Genomic DNA, 19,858 nt, shown 5'->3' with positions numbered 1-19,858 from the left:
TTCTAGTATAGCATTTTACTATTCCAGGAAAAAGTTTGGAGCACTCCTACGTCCACAGTTTTTGTCACAGACCCATGAATGAGGCATCAAATCGTGCGGCCTATTGAGGAGAAGTGTCATATCACTTTTATCAGTGATCGGGGGTACGGTGTTCGACCCAGGGGCGAACAAATTTCCAAAAAATCCCATAGACTTAACATTGAGACAAACTTTGACGACTCGTAGCTCCAAACAAGGATATCGGACAAACGTGAGATTTGCCACATTTGAAGAGGCTGGCAGGCTCTTTAAGAACATACCACACAATGGGGTAAAAGTTGCACCCCTGGGGGGCAGGAGCTGCCCAAAGTTTCCCCATTGACTTACTATGGTGAAGGACGTCCCATCAAATGCATGTGTTTTTCCTACTATGGTAAATTGCATAGGGATTTTGTATTGAACATAGCTCTGGATCACAGTGTCATAGAGACAAGGGGGCGGGCTCATTTTACTCAGACGACCAATCAGTCTCTCAGGATCATTATGAAGCTATTAAGCCACGCCCTAGCAACCATTTAGAGCACATTAGCAACAACTCCCATAGACTTCCATTGAATTAGATCAAAGGGATATCTCAGGATATAAGTGTCATAGAAACATGAGGGTGGGCTCGTTTGACTTGGGCCAGCAAACAGCCAATCCTGAATCACCTCAACACTTACTGTCAACGCCCTAGCAACCATTGTAGAGCACCTTAGCAACCAAAATCCAAAGAGGGATATCTTCCATTCTGAATGTCATAGAGGCATGGGAGTTGGTTTATATCATTCATACTGACAAGCATCCTGTGGAGATTCATGTTTGGCAGCTGCCAAGCCACTCCCTAGCAACCAAACAGAGTACCCTAGCAACCATTTTGCACAACCTATATCTCTACATCAGAACATCGTATAGAGATGGGGGTTGGTTTATATCATTCATACTGACAAGCAGCCTTTGGAGTTTCATGATTGGCAGCTGCCAAGCCACTCCCTAGCAACCAAAAACAGTACCCTAGAAACCATTTTGTAAGACTTATATCTCTGCACCAAAACATCGTATAGAGATGGGGGTTGGTTTATACATTCACATTGACTTTTGAGCTTCATGATTGGCAGCTGCCAAGCCACTCCCTAGCAACCAAACAGAGTACCCTAGCAACCATTTTGTAAGACCTACATCTCTGCATCAAAACATCGTATAGAGATGGGGGTTGGCTCTTTTTACTCATGCTAGCAAACATGACTTGCTACATGCTACACATGCTAGCAGAGAATAGCTACATGCTAATATTGATTAGCTAAGTGCTAAATCATGCCAAGAAAATGCTACAAATTTCATAGTAACCATCTGTGACAACTACCAACCACCTATACCAGAACATCCAAGCAACCTCCTAGCAACACCCTAGCAACCACCTAGCAACCACCCAGAACACCCTAGCAACCACCAAGAACACCCTAGCAACCACCCAGAATATCCTAGCAACTGCGTAACAACACCATAGCAACCACCCAGAACACCCTAGCAACCACCTAGCAACACCCTAGCAACCACACAGAACACCCTAGCAACCACCTAGCAACACCCTAGCAACCACCTAGCAACCACCCAGAACACCCTAGCAACCGGGTGGTGAGTTTTGCCACTGCAAGCACCACTTCACATTTTCCTCTGGAAATGTACATTCTAGTGTTGTGAATACTATTCTCCAAGACAAAACTTTGGCACGCTACTCCTCCCGCATTTTTTGTCACAGACACATGAATGAGGTGTCAAATCGACCAGCTCGTTAAGGAGAGGTGTGCTATGACTTTTCTAAGAGATCGGGTGTACGATGCTTGTCTAGCGGGCGATAAATCGGCCGAAAAATCTCCCATAGACTTAACATTGGCACCAAATTTGTGAGATCATATCTTTTGAATAGAAGGTCATAGAGACTTGGGGTTGGGCTCATTTGACTCGGCCTATCATACAGCCAACAAGTAGTGACATAGTAACTTAATATTCACGCCCTAGCAACCACTTAGGGCAGCCTAGCAACCATAAAACAACATATACAAGCCATATCTCAGCTCCAGAAAATAGAAGAAACATGGATTTTGCCTTTTTTTGACTTAGACTGTCAACTAGTCTTTAAATATCAACTCATAAACTGTATAATCACACCATAGCAACCATATAGGGTACCCCAGTAACCCTACAAACACATGAATAAGACATGTCTCAGCTGAATAAACCATTTATCATCACAAAAACATCGTACAGACGTGTTTGGTGTCTCGTATGCAAAAATGTGCCACACTCTAGCAACCGAGCGAGCTTTTTGCCACTGCAAGCACCACTTCACATTTTCCTCTGGAAATGTACATTCTAGTTAGTGGTGCTTGCTGAAAGCAAGGCAACACTATTACTATTGTGTTTTCTGAGCCGGCCAAAAAGTTTGACGCGCTACTCCTCCCGCAGTTTTTGTCACACACCCATGAATGAGGTCTCAAAACGTGCGGAATATTCGGGAATGGTGTGCTATGACTTTTCTAAGCGATCGGGGGTACGATGTTCGCCCGAAGGGCGAACAAATTTCCCAAAAATCCCATAGACTTAACATTGCGACAAACTTTGACGACTCGTAGCTCCGAGCGAGGATTTCGCAGAAGCCTGCGATTTACCACATTTGAAGAGGCTGACAGGCTCTGTAAGAACATACCTCACAATGGGGTAAAAGTTGCACCCCTGGGGAGCAGGAGCTGCCCAAATTTTCCCCCATTGACCCCAATGTTATTAGTGGTGCTTGCTGAAAGCAAGGCAACACTATTACTAGTGTTTTTTGAGTCGGCCAAAAAGTTTGGCGCGCTACTCCTCCCGCAGTTTTTGTCACACACCCATGAATGAGGTCTCAAATCGTGCGGAATATTCGGGAATGGTGTGCTATGACTTTTCTAAGCGATCGGGGGTACGATGTTCGCCCGAAGGGCGAACAAATTTCCCAAAAATCCCATAGACTTAACATTGCGACAAACTTTGACGACTCATAGCTCCGAGCGAGGATTTCACAGAAGCCTGTGATTTACCACATTTGAAGAGGCTGACAGGCTCTGTAAGAACATACCTCACAATGGGGTAAAAGTTGCACCCCTGGGGGGCAGGAGCTGCCCAAATTTTCCCCCATTGACCCCAATGTTATTTAAAATTTCTAGTATAGCATTATACTATTCCAGGAAAAAGTTTGGCGCACTCCTACGTCCACAGTTTTTGTCACAGACCCATGAATGAGGCATCAAATCATGCGGCCTATTGAAGAGAAGTGTCCTATCACTTTTATCAGAGATCGGGGGTACGGTGTTCGACCCAGGGGCGAACAAATTTCCAAAAAATCCCATAGACTTAACATTGAGACAAACTTTGACGACTCATAGCTCCGAACAACGATTTCGGAAAAATGTGTGATTTTCCACATTTGAAGAGGCTTGCAGGCTCTGTAAGAATATACCTCACAATGGGGTAAAAGTTGCACCCCTGGGGGGCAGGAGCTGCCCAAAGTTTCCCCATTGACTTACTATGGTGAAGGACGTCCCATCAAATGCATGTGTTTTTCCTACTATGGTAAATTGCATAGGGATTTTGTATTGAACATAGCTCTGGATCACAGTGTCATAGAGACAAGGGGGCGGGCTCATTTTACTCAGACGACCAATCAGTCTCTCAGGATCATTGTGATGCTATAAAGCCACGCCCTAGCAACCATATAGAGCACCTTAGCAACAACTCCCATAGACTTCCATTGAAAGAGATCAAAGGGATATCTCCGGATAGAAGTGTCATACAAACACAAGGGTGGTCTCGTTTGACTCGGGGTAGCAAACAGCCAATCATGAATCACCTCAACAATTTCTGGCCACACCCTAGCAACCATTATCGAGCACCTTAGCAACCAAATTTTAAAGAGGGATATCTTCCATTCTGAATGTCATACAGGCTTGGGAGTTGTATTATATCAATTACACTGACAAGCAGCCTTTGGAGATTCATGATTGGCAGCTGCCAAGCCACTCCCTAGCAACCAAAAAGAGTACCCTAGCAACCATTTTGCAAGGCCTACATCTCTGCATCAGAACATCGTATAGAGATGGGGGTTGGTTTATACATTCACATTGACTTTGGAGCTTCATGATTGGAAGCTGCCAAGCCACTCCCTAGCAACCAAACAGAGTACCCTAGCAACCGTTTTGCAAGACCTATATCTCTGCATCAAAACATCGTATAGAGATGGGGGTAGGTTTATCCATTCACATTGACTTTGGAGCTTCATGATTGGCAGCTGCCAAGCCACTCCCTAGCAACCAAACAGAGTACCCTAGCAACCATTTTGTAACAGCTATATCTCAGCATCAGAACATTGTATCGCGATGGGGGTTGGGTATTTTGACTCATGCTAGCACATAGAACTTTCAAAATGTTAAACATGCTAGCTGTGAATAGCTACATGCTAATATTGATTAGCTAAGTGCTAAATCATTCCATGAACATTATAAAAACTCTATAGTAACCATATGTGAACAATACCAACCACCTAGTAACACCATAGCAACCACCCAGAACACCCTAGCAACACCATAGCAACCAACCAGAACACCCTAGCAACCACCTAGCAACACCCTAGCAACCGCCTAGCAACCATCCAGAACACCTTAGCAACACCCTAGCAACCACCTAGCAACACCCTAGAAACCACCCAGAACACCTTAGCAACAGCCTAGCAACACCCTAGCAACCACCTAGAACATCCTAGCAACCACCTAGCAACACCCTAGCAACAACCCAGGACACCCTAGCAACCACCCAGAACACCCTAGCAACCACCTAGAAACAACCTAGCAACCATCCAGAACACCTTAGCAACACCCTAGCAACCACCTAGCAACACCTTAGCAACCACCCAGAACACCCTAACAACCACCTAGCAACACCCTAGCAACCACCCAGAGGTGTCAAATCGACCGGCTCATTTAGGAGAGGTGTGCTATGACTTTTCTAAGCGATCGGTTGTACGATGTTCGTCTGGCGGGCGATAAATCGGCCGAAAAAAGTCCCATAGACTTAACATTGGCACCAAATTTGTGAGATCATATCTTTTGACCAGAAGGTCGTAGAAACTTGGGGTTGGGCTCTTTTGACTCGGCCTATCATGCAGCTAACAATTAGTGACATAATAACTTCATATTCATGCCCTAGCAACCACTTAGGGCAGCCTAGCAACCATAAAACAACATATACAAGACATATCTCAGCTCCAGAAAATAGAAGAAAAATGGATTTTGCCTTTTTTTGACTCAGACTGTCAACTACTCTTTAAATATCATCTTATAAACTGTATAATCACACCATAGCAACCATGTAGGGTACCCTAGTAACCACACAAACACACGAATAAGCCATATCTCAGCCCCAGAACATCGTACACACATGATTGTTGGCTCGTATGCAATTCTGTAACACACCCTAGCAACTGGGTGGTGAGTTTTGCCACTGCAAGCACCACTTCACATTTTCCTCTGGAAATGTACATTCTAGTGTTGTGAATACTATTCTCCAAGACAAAACTTTGGCACGCTACTCCTCCCGCATTTATTGTCGTAGATCCATGAATGTGGTGTCAAATCGACCCGGTCATTGAGGAGAGGTGTGCTATGACTTTTCTAAGCGATCGGTTGTACGATGTTTGTCTGGCGGGCGATAAATCGGACAGAAAAAGTCCCATAGACTTAACATTGGCACAAAATTGGTGAGATCATATCTTTTGAACAGAAGGTCATAGAGACTTGGGTTTGGGCTCTTTTTACTCGGCCTATCATGCAGCCAACAAGTAGAGACATAATAACTTCATATTTACGCCCTAGCAACCACTTAGGGCAGCCTAGCAACCATAAATCAACATATTCAAGTCATTTCTCAGCTTCAAAAAATAGAAGAAACATGGATTTTGCCTTTTTTTGATTTAGACTGTCAACTAGTGTTTAAATATAATCTCATACACTGTATAATCACACCATAGCAACCATATAGAGTACCCTAGTAACCACCTGAACACATGAATAAGCCATTTCTCAGCTGAATAAACAATTTATCATCACAAAAACATCGTACAGACGTGTTTGGTGTCTCGTATGCAAAAATGTGCCACACTCTAGCAACCGAGCAAGCTTTTTGCCACTGCAAGCACCACTTCACATTTTCCTCTGGAAATGTACATTCTAGTGTTGTGAATACTATTCTCCAAGACAAAACTTTGGCACGCTACTCCTCCCGCATTTTTTGTCACAGACACATGAATGAGGTGTCAAATCGACCAGCTCGTTAAGGAGAGGTGTGCTATGACTTTTCTAAGCAATCGGTTGTACGATGTTCGTCTGGCGGGCGATAAATCAGACAGAAAAAGTCCCATAGACTTAACATTGGCACAAAATTGGTGAGATCATATCTTTTGAACAGAAGGTCATAGAGACATGGGGTTGGGCTCATTTTACTTGGCCTATCATGCAGCCAACAAGTAGAGACATAATAACTTCATATTTACGCCCTAGCAACCACTTAGGGCAGCCTAGCAACCGTAAATCAACATATTCAAGTCATTTCTCAGCTTCAGAAAATAGAAAGAAACATCGATTTAGCCTTTTTTTTAATCAGACTGTCAACTAGTCTTTAAATATCATCTTATAAACTGTATAAGCACACCATAGCAACCATGTAGGGTACCCTAGTAACCACACAAAAACACGAATAAGCCATATCTCAGCCCCAGAACATCGTACACACATGATTGTTGGCTCGTATGCAATCCTGTACCACACCCTAGCAACCGGGTGGTGAGTTTTGCCACTGCAAGCACCACTTCACATTTTCCTCTGGAAATGTACATTCTAGTTATTATTATTATTATTAGTATTATTATTTGTGTTAACTTCTCTTTTCTTGTTCTTTGTTTTATAGGGAGTTGGGGGAGTAGATTTAGAGCTACCCCGGGGTATACATCACCCGTAGGCATACTTCTCTGTCTATAAACACCAGTTAGACCTGGGCGGACCACCATCTGTAATTTTGGTTAGGGCGCCTTGATTGTGTGCCAGATAGGTGATGTGTATAATTAGTGTAGGTTAGGGGTGGGGTATTTTTGTTTATTTCTTTTCTTTGGTTCGTCCAGCTCTCCCCTTTCTCCCTTAAATTTGTTTATCATTTACATTATTACCGTGACAAATAAAAACACAGTTTGTACGGTATTTGGAATTTGTCTCCTTTTCTCGCACCACGACTCCATTCATCTTTTGCTGGCATTTGTGGGTCTGAGCAGGGGGTTATCAGGATCCCCTCCCTTTTTGGGGGCTGGAACGTAACAAATGGGGGCTCGTCCGGGATCTTGGTGCCCCCATGCTCGGACCACTTGATGCTCGGTGATTGAGATGTGGTGTTGAGGTGTGAAAAAGGCTTCGTAGTTTTGTTTGGCATAGTAGTGGATGTTTTCTGTCCTAGAGTTGGTTGGTATTTGTAGTTGTCTGAATAGTTTAAGAGTGTACTGAATAGTGCATTGGAGTTGGGGTGAGTATGGCGGCTACTTCAGAGGTGGCAGGCTTTATTGCAGGGCCCTCATTGGGGTCATTGTGTAATCTGCGTAAGGTAGATCTATTTACATTAGCAGACTACTATAATCTAACCGTTGATAGGCAGGCTCGTAAAGCGAATCTAGTAGCAGTGATTAAAGGCCATTTATTGAGTCTGTCAAGGGCAGGAGTTATGGCTGTTGAGGATGTGGAGATAGAAGATGAAGGGGAGGACGTAGGGACTCTCGCCTGCACGGCCGAAGGGTGGTGTGGGGGGTGGGGATGCTCCGGTACCTCGAACTCTGCCAAAGTATGATCCATTTTCTCCAGTGGTTCCTGAGTCTGTAGAGGTCGCTCGGCTAAAGCTGAAAGCAGCCCGTCAAGAAGCAGACCAAAAAGATAGGGAAGACAAAAGGAGGTATGAGATAGAAATGAGAAAAATAGAGGCAGACAAGGAAGCTCGAATTCACATTCGGCGAATGGAACTTGAGGCTGGGGTGTCTCCTTACTCATTTGGCAAGCCAGGTCATTTTGATGTAGGTAGGAATATTGCAGTTGTTCCGCCATTCCGTGAGTCTGAGGTAGACTCATATTTTTCTGCTTTTGAACGAGTAGCTGCTGCCTTACAGAGGCCAAAAGAGGTTTGGCCTCTACTTCTTCAATGTAAGCTAACTGGGAAGGCCCAGGAGGTTGTAGCCTCTCTCTCCATAGAGGATAGTTTGCATTATGATGTGGTCAAAGCTACTGTACTGCGTGCCTATGAGCTGGTGCCAGAGGCTTATAGGCAACGATTTATTAACTATAAGAAAAGTGGTAGTAACACATTTGTTGAGTTTGCCAGGGACAAAGAGTCCTTGTTTGACCGCTGGTGTGCAGCCAATAAAACATCTACTTATGAGGCTTTGAGAAATCAGATCCTGTTGGAAGATTTTAAGAACAACCTACCTGAAAGAATAGTGATGCATTTGAGTGAAAACAAGGTGGTGAAGTTGAGTCAGGCAGCGGTAATGGCCGATGAATATGCCTTAACACATAAAACGGTGTTCACAGCATCCAGTCAGAGTAGGACGTTCGTTTCATCAGCAGTTGGTGCATCACGCTCTTTAGATCCTTCTACTGTTCCTAGGAAAGAAGAGAGGGAATGTTTTTATTGCCACCGGAAAGGCCATTTAATCTCAGATTGTTCCTTACTGAAGAACAAGTCTAAGTCACCTCCATCTTCCCGTAAGAGTGTTGGTTTAACTCAGACTGTTTCTTTTCAGGAAGCTAGATGTGCTGGCGAGGTGCTCTCAAAGAAACCAGACCTGTTGTATGCTCCGTTTGTGTCTGTAGGGTGTGTTTCATGCACCGGGAAAACTGAAGACCAGAGGGAAATTAAAATCTTACGTGACACTGGTGCGGCTCAGTCAGTTATCCTTACAGATGTGTTGCCATGGTCTGATCAAACATACTGTGGATCACACATATTTCTGTGTGGTATTGAAGCTAACCCAATTTCTGTGCCTTTACACTGGGTTCACTTGCGTTCTGATTTGGTTTCAGGTCAGTTCCGTGTTGCGGTGGTGCCTACATTGGCAGTGGAAGGGGTAGCATTATTATTAGGAAACGACATTGCTGGAGGTAAGGTGTCCCCAGTACTAGAAGTAACAGACAGACCTCAGTCTAATGTCTCTGACAATGTCCTATTTCAGAAGTACCCTCAAGTGTTCCCTGCATGTGTTTTAACACGGGCACAGGCTCGTATGCAGGGGGATACAGTGAATCTATCTGACTCTATTCTTGAACGGGTTGAACCTGTAGTTGTAGAACCTAAACCAGAGGCGTTACTTTCTGTGCAGGCTGAGAAAAGGGGGTGCAGAGTCGCTCCCCAGTTAGATGTGTTGTCATCCATCACGCCAGAGAAGCTGATTGAGTGGCAAAAAGAGGATGTCAGTCTTAATAAATGTTTTGATTCTGTGGTCTCTCTCGAAAAGGCAAAAGTACAGGGGGCTGCTTACCTTGTGGACGCTGGTGTTCTAATGCGCAAATGGACTGCACATAATACCGGTGAGGACTGGGATACAGTTTGGCAGGTAGTCGTTCCATCTCCACTACGACAGCAAGTATTGTCACTGGCTCATAACCCTGCATGGTCCGGACATTTAGGGGTAACTAAAACTTACAACAGAGTCCTCCGACATTTCTTCTGGCCAGGATTGAAATCGGACATTGTGAAATACTGTAAAACCTGTCATGTATGCCAACTTGCAGGAAAAGTGAACCAACCTGTTCCTCGTGTGCCACTTCAACCGATTCCCGTGATTGGAGAACCGTTTGAGCGGGTGATTGTTGATTGTGTGGGTCCATTGCCAAAAACTCGAACAGGTAACCAGTTTCTGCTTACCATAATGTGCAGTGCCACTCGGTATCCAGAAGCTATTCCTCTCCGGACAATTACAGCTAAGACGATTATGAAGAGTCTGATCAAGTTCTTTTCCACCTTTGGTCTCCCCAGAGTGATCCAGATGGATCAAGGAACTAATTTTATGTCCAAACTGTTTTCTTCTGCATTAAAAACATTGTCCATATCGCATCAGGTCTCCAGTGCTTACCATCCAGAGAGTCAGGGGGCTCTTGAACGCTGGCACCAGACCCTCAAAACTATGCTGAGGAAGTATTGCATGGAGACAGGTGCTGATTGGGATGAGGGTGTGCCCTTTGTTTTGTTTGCTGTAAGGGAAACGGTGCAGGAATCTTTAGGGTTCAGCCCAGCTGACCTCGTGTTCGGACATACACCTAGGGGTCCGTTAAAAGTGTTAAAGGAGCATGTTTTATCTGATGCGCCTAGTAGTGCCCCTAAAAATGTGTTGCACTTTGTAAGTCAGATGCGAGAGAGGCTGCACGCTGCCCGCATGCTAGCTCAGGAGTCGCTCTCTTCTTCTCAGTCTCGTATGAAAAGACAGTATGACAAACAAGCAAAAGACCGTGCGTTTTTGCCAGGGGATCAAGTACTGGTTTTGTTACCAATTCCAGGTTCGTCATTGTCTGCCAGTTTTTCTGAGCCATATGTTGTAGAGCACAAAGTTAGTGATACTAACTACATTATTAAAACACCAGATCGCAGGCGCTCTTCTCGTTTCAGTCATGTTAACATGCTGAAGGCCTATCATGTGCGTAATTCTTCCGACACTCCCTCTAGTGTTCCAGTCCAGTCTGTAGGATCCAGCGTGGTGTTGGTGGTACCTGTGCCTACTGTGGACCTAGAGAACAATGATGGTTTGGAATTGCGTCACTCATTACAACAGTGTAAACGACTTAGTAATTCAGAGATGCTACAAAACTTGCCTTCGTTGATGGAACATTTGGATGGTAGTCAAAAAGATGATCTTGTGTCTCTAATACAGTCTTTTCTTACTGTGTTTCAGGATGTACCTAAAAGCACTTCTGTTTTGATGCACAATGTGGATGTTGGCAGTACAACTCCTATTCGCCAACATCCCTATCGGGTATATATAAAAAAATGTGACTTAATGAAAGAAGAGGTTGACTACTTGTTAAAACATGATATGGCAAAACATAGTCACAGTGCTTGGAGCTCTCCGTGTATTTTAGTTCCAAAACCGGACGGCACGTCCCGTCTATGCACGGATTACCGTCGAGTCAATGCAGTACGGTGCCAGATTCCTATCCGCTGCCCAGGATAGGAGACTGTATTGACTGGATTGGTTTGGCGCTGTTTTTGTAAGTAAACTTGATTTGCTTAAAGGTCATTGGCAGGTGCCTTTAACCCCACGTGCTTTTGAGGATGGTGTAGATCGTCCATTTAGTTTTTTCTCCAGGAAGTTCAATCCATGCCAGTCGCGGTATTCTACTATTGAAAAAGAAACGCTTGCTTTATTGTTGGCCTTACAGTTTTTTTTAGGTATATGTTGGTTCTAGTGTTGAGCCTGTAAGAGTATTCACAGACCATAATCCTCTTACATTCCTCAAAAGAATGTACAATCAGAACCGTCGTCTTATGCGGTGGGCTCTGATTCTACAGGGATATAATGTCTGCATCACTCATGTCAAAGGAACATCTAACGTAGTTGCTGACGCATTGTCCCGTGTGTACCAAGACTAAGAGGTGTGCAAACGGTGGTTTGCACAACTTTTGGGGGGTGGCATGTTGCGTCCCCAGAGAACTGGGTACGTATTATAGTGATTTTCTTTTCTGGCATTGCTTGTGGTTCTTGTGTTTTTCTTCTTACAGGTAAGATGGCTTCTGTAACCATTCCAGCAACTGATTGGTGGTTCAACGGCTGATTGGATCTTGGAACTCCTCCTACTCGTCAGTGGCTGCAGCTGGCTGGGCTCTTTAAAAAGCCTAGTTTTGGATCTGTTCACTCTCTGCTCTGGGCTTTGCACTCTGCTTTGGGCTTTGCACTCTGTTCCTGCTGTTAGTGTGGTTGGTATCCCTTTTTGGGAAACATTGTGAGTTGTAGATAACTTTATTGTTGTCTATTTTGAGATTAGGATTGGAACATTTGACAATGCTTTTGATGATGTTGTAATCTGATTTGTTAGCTAGTAACACTAGCTTTGTGTTCCACTTTTGGAACTTGAGCAGCAGGACTGAGTTTGTTGTTTGTGAATTATTATTATTAGTATTATTATTTGTGTTAACTTCTCTTTTCTTGTTCTTTGTTTTATAGGGAGTTGGGGGAGTAGATTTAGAGCTACCCCGGGGTATACATCACCCGTAGGCATACTTCTCTGTCTATAAACACCAGTTAGACCTGGGCGGACCACCATCTGTAATTTTGGTTAGGGCGCCTTGATCGTGTGCCAGATAGGTGATGTGTATAATTAGTGTAGGTTAGGGGTGGGGTATTTTTGTTTATTTCTTTTCTTTGGTTCGTCCAGCTCTCCCCTTTCTCCCTTAAATTTGTTTATCATTTACATTATTACCGTGACAAATAAAAACACAGTTTGTACGGTATTTGGAATTTGTCTCCTTTTCTCGCACCACGACTCCATTCATCTTTTGCTGGCATTTGTGGGTCTGAGCAGGGGGTTATCAGGATCCCCTCCCTTTTTGGGGGCTGGAACGTAACAGCTGGTATATGTTGCAAATAGAGGGGGAGCAAAATTGTTTTTTGTTTAGAGCGGCAGAAGTGCACGCGCCGGTCCTAGATGTAAACACATGCGATGATGATGCGAGCGAAATACTGGAGTGAACATGGCGGTAAACGACTTTTGCTTCAGTTTGAAAAACCCTGGAATGTTCTCCATAACAGAGCGAATTGCATCCCGTGTCTTGTTTCCCATTTCTGCGGTTGTTTCGGTTTTCGATTTCTCTAACCTACAATGTAAAACTCAGCGCTTAGCGTCTACGTCACGGCTCTCAGCCCGCCCTCTGTTCGTTGATTGGCCGGCTGTTTTCAGGCCGGTGGAAAACTGAAAAGATAGGCCGGTATCTCAGACTCACTACAGGAGCGAAATGAAATTAGCGGAAGTCTGACGTAGTCAGGCTAACTTAAAGTCCCTGTAAAGTCAAAATTAAGTATGTGTTCTGAGTTTGTCACACCACAGAAAAATGTGTAATTAGCCACCCAGCCAAATTTGAATGATAAAAAAGCCGGCAAGTACATAAAATAAGCAAATCAAAATCTTGAAAAAATGAGCAGTTATCTGTTCTCAAATGCTGGGGGCGTGTCTGCTGGCTGTGCTGAAACCATGCCCACTAGCGGGAGCTGTCGCCGGTGATATTAGGTGAAATTGCTTTCGCGAGGGGAGGATGAAAGCTGTGGCGGGAGATCGTCGTTTCGGCCCCGTTCACCAGTAACAGTGGATTATCAGTGAATCCCAGTTGTCTCTGAGGAAAGTTTATAAAACTATCCAGTGTAAAATGATCACATCAGAGGCGGGTGTTGGCGGTGATCCTCCTCTTCTTGATGTGATCGTTTTTAGGGAATTTAAATGAAGATACCGATCCGTTTTGTACATGATCGCATCCAGGTAGCCTATGCATGTCCGTGTCGAAGGCATAGCTAGGTAGAAAACTGTAGGCTTAGCTGTAGTTGTACTGACAGTCACTCGCGATTGAGCAGTGAATGCGAATGTGCTCGGGGAGTGTTATGGGGAGATATCAGACTCTGTGCGTCATCAAATAGGGGCGTCTCCAGGAGCTCTTGGGCTCCAGTGCGTCATCGAGCCCTGTTTTAGCCCCGCCCAAACAATCCATAAAATTGCAATGGTGAAAAACTGTTTAATGGTCTAACTCCACATTTCAGTACTTTAAAGTTCACAGTCTTTGTAATATGTTTTAGCAATACGCAACATTTATAATGTGTTTAGAACTTTTTTGTAGAATTGCCTTTACAGGGACTTTAAATGTAATCAATAAAAGTGAAGGACAAGCACCAGAACAAAATTACAATCACAAGAATGAGCAAAATACTGTAGTATTGGTGTTTTTGGTAATATTTTTTTTGTTTTTGCTGTGAATCAGAGTGCATTATGGGTATAAAAGAGTGAATCATACAGCAAAATAAATTGTTCACTGAGTCACACACACAGTATCTGTTGTCTTGTGTCTACGGTTGAATTTCCCCGATTGGAGAAAACTGTCAATGACAATATACTGACACCAAATGAAAATCACTTTAACACCCTGCGTACTGTTCTTCACGTGAACTGTCACATTCAAAACTGAGATCAGGAGGGAAAACAATTCACAAAGATAAATGCAGAATATGATCAAAACTGTACCCAGATCATTTCTCCGAATGTACATTGCAATCATCCACAGCAGTTGCAGAAATACAGCCGTACACGTCCATCCTGCAGCATCTGCACACAGAAGTGTGTCTTATTTAGGGCTGTCGCGGTTATGGAATTTCCCTTGCGGTAATGTTGAGTGGCTCAATAGCGCGATATGCGGTATTACCGCCATTTATTTATTTATTTAATTTATATGTATTTGTAGCTATATCAACAAAGTCTACGATGTGGACAAAAACGAGGACATTTTGAGTAACCAATGTAACCGAAACTAAACAGCGTCTACAGTATATGCGCATTGAAAGACTTTCACTCAGCGTGCATATTGTTATGACAACGGACTTTGAGCGAGTCATTGAACCGTTCATTCAACGAACACGTTTAAAAAAGCTCATTCATTAAAAGAGATGTAATGAAACAAGATGTTAATTATTTTTAACTTTGAGATTCAACTTTTCAAGGCTCAGCTGAGCAGCAATGCGTCGCATGGGCAACGCTGAAGCTGATGCTTCACTTATTAGAGACCAATATAGCATTGATTCAATGCGTGACTCACTGATTTTATTTCCCCGTGGCTTCCTTGTGCTGTGGGATGCTGACCAGCGCTGCTGCTGACGCGCATTTATGGGAAAATACCCATGAAGAGAACGTTAAAATGATGATGCGACAAATATTTCGCTTCCCTTTGACACGACAAGCTTTTCACGACTTCAAAGACAGACGCAGGTAATTGCACGCGCTCTGCCGATCTCTCTCATTCACTGTCTGTGTGAAACCTGTAGGCTACACATCACCATGATAAACAGTCTTGTTATCATTATGAACTTGTTTAATATTCAATACACATGCATTAAGTTCAAAACAAGAAGGCTATAGCCTTATAAAAAAAAAACGTGAATATCGCGGTTGCTGCGGTTACGTGCAATCCTCTGCGGTTGACTTGTCAGAAGCGCGGTACTACAATATTGCGGTTATCGCGACAGCCCTAGTCTTATTATTATATAGTTTTAGAGTTTATTATTTTCAATTAACTGTACAATTCATGTTCAAAATAAATAAAATATATTAACCTCATGCCTAGGGATGCACGATATATCGGCCAGCATATCGGTATCGGCCGATGTATATGTTCATTTTTAATGTTATCGTTATCGCTTGGTAAGAAAATGTGGCCGATATATTAAAGCCGATAAATAATATATTGTTCCCTTCAGCTGAGACACTTGTTGAGCACTGTTTATGTTTTTTAATTTCTTGAAATATGATTGAAATCTCTTCAAAAAATGAAAATACGGTTCACAAATCTGTTAAATCGGCTACATAACACTATAATGAGGGGACATGGGTTAAATTGTGAGTCTTTTGTTTTTGTAATCAGACTCTCACAATTAAATATCGGCCGATATATCGGTTATCGACTTTCAAATATAAAGAATTATCGGTATCGGCCAAAATTTTCATATCGGTGCATCCCTACTTATGCCCAGAGATGTAATTAGATAAATACGTTTTTAATCATTTATTTTATTAGAAATGTAATTACCTTTTTCACGTTTCAGTGATGTGCTGTAGAAATACACCGTTACTGCAGTCATGATGAACATGAAGATCAACCATGATGTTATATTGAGCACAACTGAACCTGAAAAATATTAAAATAGTTTAACTCAAGAATCTGTTCAAAATAGTTTACTTGGATATTCAAGCCTGTAAATATTAAAGCAGAATCACTAAACTTGAATATAATCAGGTAACAGAGAAACATCCCACAACTGAAACACAAGTCACACTTCTGATTCACCTGTAATAGAGTTTTTAGTTCTGACCCATAAATTCAGATTAAACTTTAACATTCAGATTGAACAGTTTTTTGGGGTTTTTTTTTTTGCTGGGATGGTATTTACTCATTGATCACACTGAACTATAGTCAGATGAGTTCATCTCATACTCACAGATTTTCCCTTTGTTTATGCCCCTCAAACAGGAAAATGACAGAAAAAAGAACAGTGGGAAAATCATGCTGACAATAAAACCTAAAATCAGACAAACAACATTCATGTACGATTTCCAGAAAGCATTTTCAGGAACAGCAGAGACATTTTAATTAGGATTAAATTGCATTTTCCCTCTCATTTATGTATGAAAAATCAATTATCAGTGTTAATAACAATTGCTGCTTTTCTCATTTGTGAATATTTTCCTTATTACTCCTCATAAATGGCACAGATGTGATGAAGTGTCACTGACCTCCAGCAGCGTTTCCAAAAGCAGTGAACAGGAGGATGAATTGCAATGTAGGCAGAATGAAAAAGCTGTAATAAGCTATATAAGATACTTTTCTCCATATCCGTTTCCATATCTCTCCACAACACGGCATCTCCATGTTTTCAGTAAATACTAGAAAATGAAAAATACACTTATTGAAATGTTTTCATCACTCCTGCCTTAGATGTAATTATTTATTACATTGATAGTATAATGTATATATATATATATATATATATATATATATATATATACAGTATATACATATATTAACACTAAGTCATCATTATTTTACTTTTTTACTTTTTTAACTTTTTAACAGGTCCCAAACAAAATCTAAAGTTAATGATTCAAGGGTCAAGAGCCCAACTAAAGCAAACACTGATCTCCATAATGGTGACTTAAACTTAATTTTAGGATAATTGTACTTAATTAACTTAATTATTTTGGACAAAACTAAGACTGTTAACCTTATTCAACTAAACAGCATTGGATTAAATAATAAATATATAAAAACGAAATAAATAATGTTACATAAATCCAACATAACCTAGTTACATGGGACCTGTTGACATAAAAAGTTAATTAAAGCCAACACAGCATTTTTTAAAGTGGGAATTACAATACATTTGAAAATCACTGACAGTCTAGTTGCTTGTTACAAAGTTTACAATAAATGTTTCTGAGCTTCTGAAATGATACGCTACTGGTCAGAGATGTTCATGTATTTCAAACAAATAAACTTTTACAGCATGAATGTGTCTGTTTGTGTGTGTGTGTGTGTGGTATTGTTAAGCTGATTAAACAGTTTCACAGTATTCCTCTCTATATAAAATGGTTAGAAACACTTACAGCAAATTATGAAGATGACACAGAGCAGAATCACGACTACAAACACGGATATTATTATTTTTTCAGACCCTCCATAATGTATGATATTCCTCCAAGCATGACTCAAAAGAACTGAAAAAGAACAACAGCAAACCTTAAACCACAGGTCTGTTGAACGCTTGTGATTATGTGAGTATGTGATTATTCAGTAAAAGCAGATCCAGGCAGGGTTGAATTGTGTCTGTTTTTAGTAGGTTAATGGTTTTACAGTAGACACACAGGATCAGGATAAATCACACATTTATCTCTCTTTCAGAACGCTGAATTATTAAAAAATTAAACTGAATTACCACCAAACATGATTTTGAGTAAAGATAAATCACTGCAAATCATTTTAAACTATTCGTTTTTTTTTTTTCACAACTCTAGACACAAAACTCACAACGGTTATCAATTATAACACAGGCTGTCTAATGTTCAAAACATTGCATTGTGCATTCACATATTTAAAGAAATCTTGCACTTGCAATTTTACTGTAAAATAGCATTAAAACAACTGGATCACACACACACAAGCAATGGATAGTTTCACTGTGTTCATACAATCATTAAATATTGTTGAACAAAATAGGTGATACAGGTTATTATGGCACTACATGTACAGTAAACACATTGTAAAAAACACTGCAGTAGTAGAGAGAATACACACATAGTGGAATCATTGAACAAAGTGTGTGATATATTGATGCAAAACACTAATCAAAACATAATGGAATCAAAGCCAATATATAAAATATTATGCTACATCCATGGATATTGTAGTCTAATTGGTTCATGCTCCACGCTAATTGGTGACAATGAATCTCGTTATCTTGAAACTTTCATGATTTACTGTAAACATGGAAGAAGATTGTGTGTCTGCTTCCATTCAACTAGTACTGCAACAGTTACTTATCTTTTTGAGCTGCTGTATCAACTGATAGTTAGATCATTGTAAGGAAATGAATAGACACTCATTTGAAATGTAATGTGTGAATTGCCTTTTGAAATAGTAGTACTTTGATGTTAAGTGATGAACAAATGATCTAAGTTTTGTCTTTTGTATCCAAGAAATTGAGTGCCGAAGTTACGACGTCAGTCTGTAGGCCAAAACACGGAAGTGAGTTAGCATTTTAGCACTACCGGTTCCCTCGCTCTAAAGTCTATGGGATTTTTGAATGGGTTTTTGCTAAATCGCCTGAAATAAGGTCTGTGGTGAACAAAGTCTCTAAATATTTTCACGTTTTGATCTATGACATAGAACACACAGTTATAACCTGCTTGTGTTTTTTTAAACTTTGTGTCTGCTTGTGTTTTTTTAAAACTTTATATAGGCTTCAAAATGTATACATTTTGGTTGGATTAACTTGTAAAGATTGTCTTTATAGACAAAACGTGTAAGGGTCACAACTCTTTGTTGAACACAGATCTTATTTTTTGTGATTTTCCAAAAGTCTATGAAAAAGCTTTTAGATCGAGGGAACCCATGCGCCGCTAACTTCCGAGTTGTCCTACAAAGTGACGTCATCACTTCGGCACTCTATTGAGAAAAGAATTAGAGTTTTGAAAAATGTGCATTTTGATCATTGGTTGTGAGATTTGTGTCTAGAGTTATGAAAAAATAGTAACAAAGTGATTGTAAAAAAAACAGAATTGTTCATTAATGACAGCATGATCAACTTAAACAAATTATGATATTGAAGAATTTTTAGATTTACCAACCTGAAAAATAGACCAGCATTAAAATGATAAATTCCGAGAGAAGACAGAGTTCTGTGAAAAAAACGGTTTAAAACTTATGAATATATAACATATTAGAGCAAAACAATAATAGTTCATTTCCACATTGTTGCACATTCATGTTAAAGAAATCTAAATGTCTCATAAAAATCACTCATATAGAGATTATGCATATTTCAGCCAATATGTGAAGAGACCTGGATGCAATAAAAAAAAATTCAATGAAAAATCCAAACCTGGTATCTTCTTTAAATATGGTGCAACAAATATCACCATCAGAGGCCTCAGGATATAAAGAACACAGCAAAAGATCGTCTCATAAAGAAATCCTGCAACAAAACCAGATTCTTGGGTGTTGATTGGCTTGAGACCCTTTGATATTTTGCTATTTAGCTGCTTTATGCTACAAAACTGTTATTTGTATCCACACCAAACACACATTACGACAAAACAAAACCCTGATTTGTGATAATATCGAAAATGACATGTTTCTTAAGTTCATTATACATACAATTTTAAGGCAGCAACTTTTTTTCACAATAATGAAGTCAATATTTGCTCCCAACATTTGGTTTCCAACTTTCCCAACAAGAAAAAAAAAATGTCTAAGGTGTTTGAAATGACAGAAT

At 41.1% G+C, this 19,858-nt stretch overlaps 1 protein-coding gene across 6 annotated transcripts in view; it reads right to left on the bottom strand.

Moving 5' to 3' along the window:
- The window catches only part of LOC120488821 (uncharacterized), a 50,833-nt gene that overhangs the window by 17,804 nt on the left and 13,171 nt on the right, over positions 1-19,858 (bottom strand). For 4 of the 6 annotated variants that reach the window (XM_039685478.2, XM_089128948.1, XM_039685479.2 and 1 more), the window contains 7 exons: positions 19,466-19,558; positions 19,212-19,262; positions 17,472-17,582; positions 16,602-16,751; positions 16,307-16,387; positions 15,898-15,996; positions 14,343-14,423 (listed from right to left, as the gene is read on the bottom strand). In XM_039685478.2, coding sequence (XP_039541412.2) covers positions 14,343-14,423; positions 15,898-15,996; positions 16,307-16,387; positions 16,602-16,751; positions 17,472-17,582; positions 19,212-19,262; positions 19,466-19,558 — 666 coding nt within the window. The remainder of the gene's footprint in view (positions 1-14,342; positions 14,424-15,897; positions 15,997-16,306; positions 16,388-16,601; positions 16,752-17,471; positions 17,583-19,211; positions 19,263-19,465; positions 19,559-19,858) is intronic. The other 2 variants (XM_089128949.1, XM_089128950.1) reach the window with 2 other exon arrangements.

This window comes from Pimephales promelas, chromosome 3, assembly GCF_988280905.1.
Source record: "Pimephales promelas chromosome 3, fPimPro1.hap1.1, whole genome shotgun sequence".
Lineage (NCBI taxonomy): Eukaryota > Metazoa > Chordata > Actinopteri > Cypriniformes > Leuciscidae > Pimephales > Pimephales promelas.
Note: the sequence above shows the minus strand (reverse complement) of the source record. Positions and strands in the feature narration are given on the sequence as shown.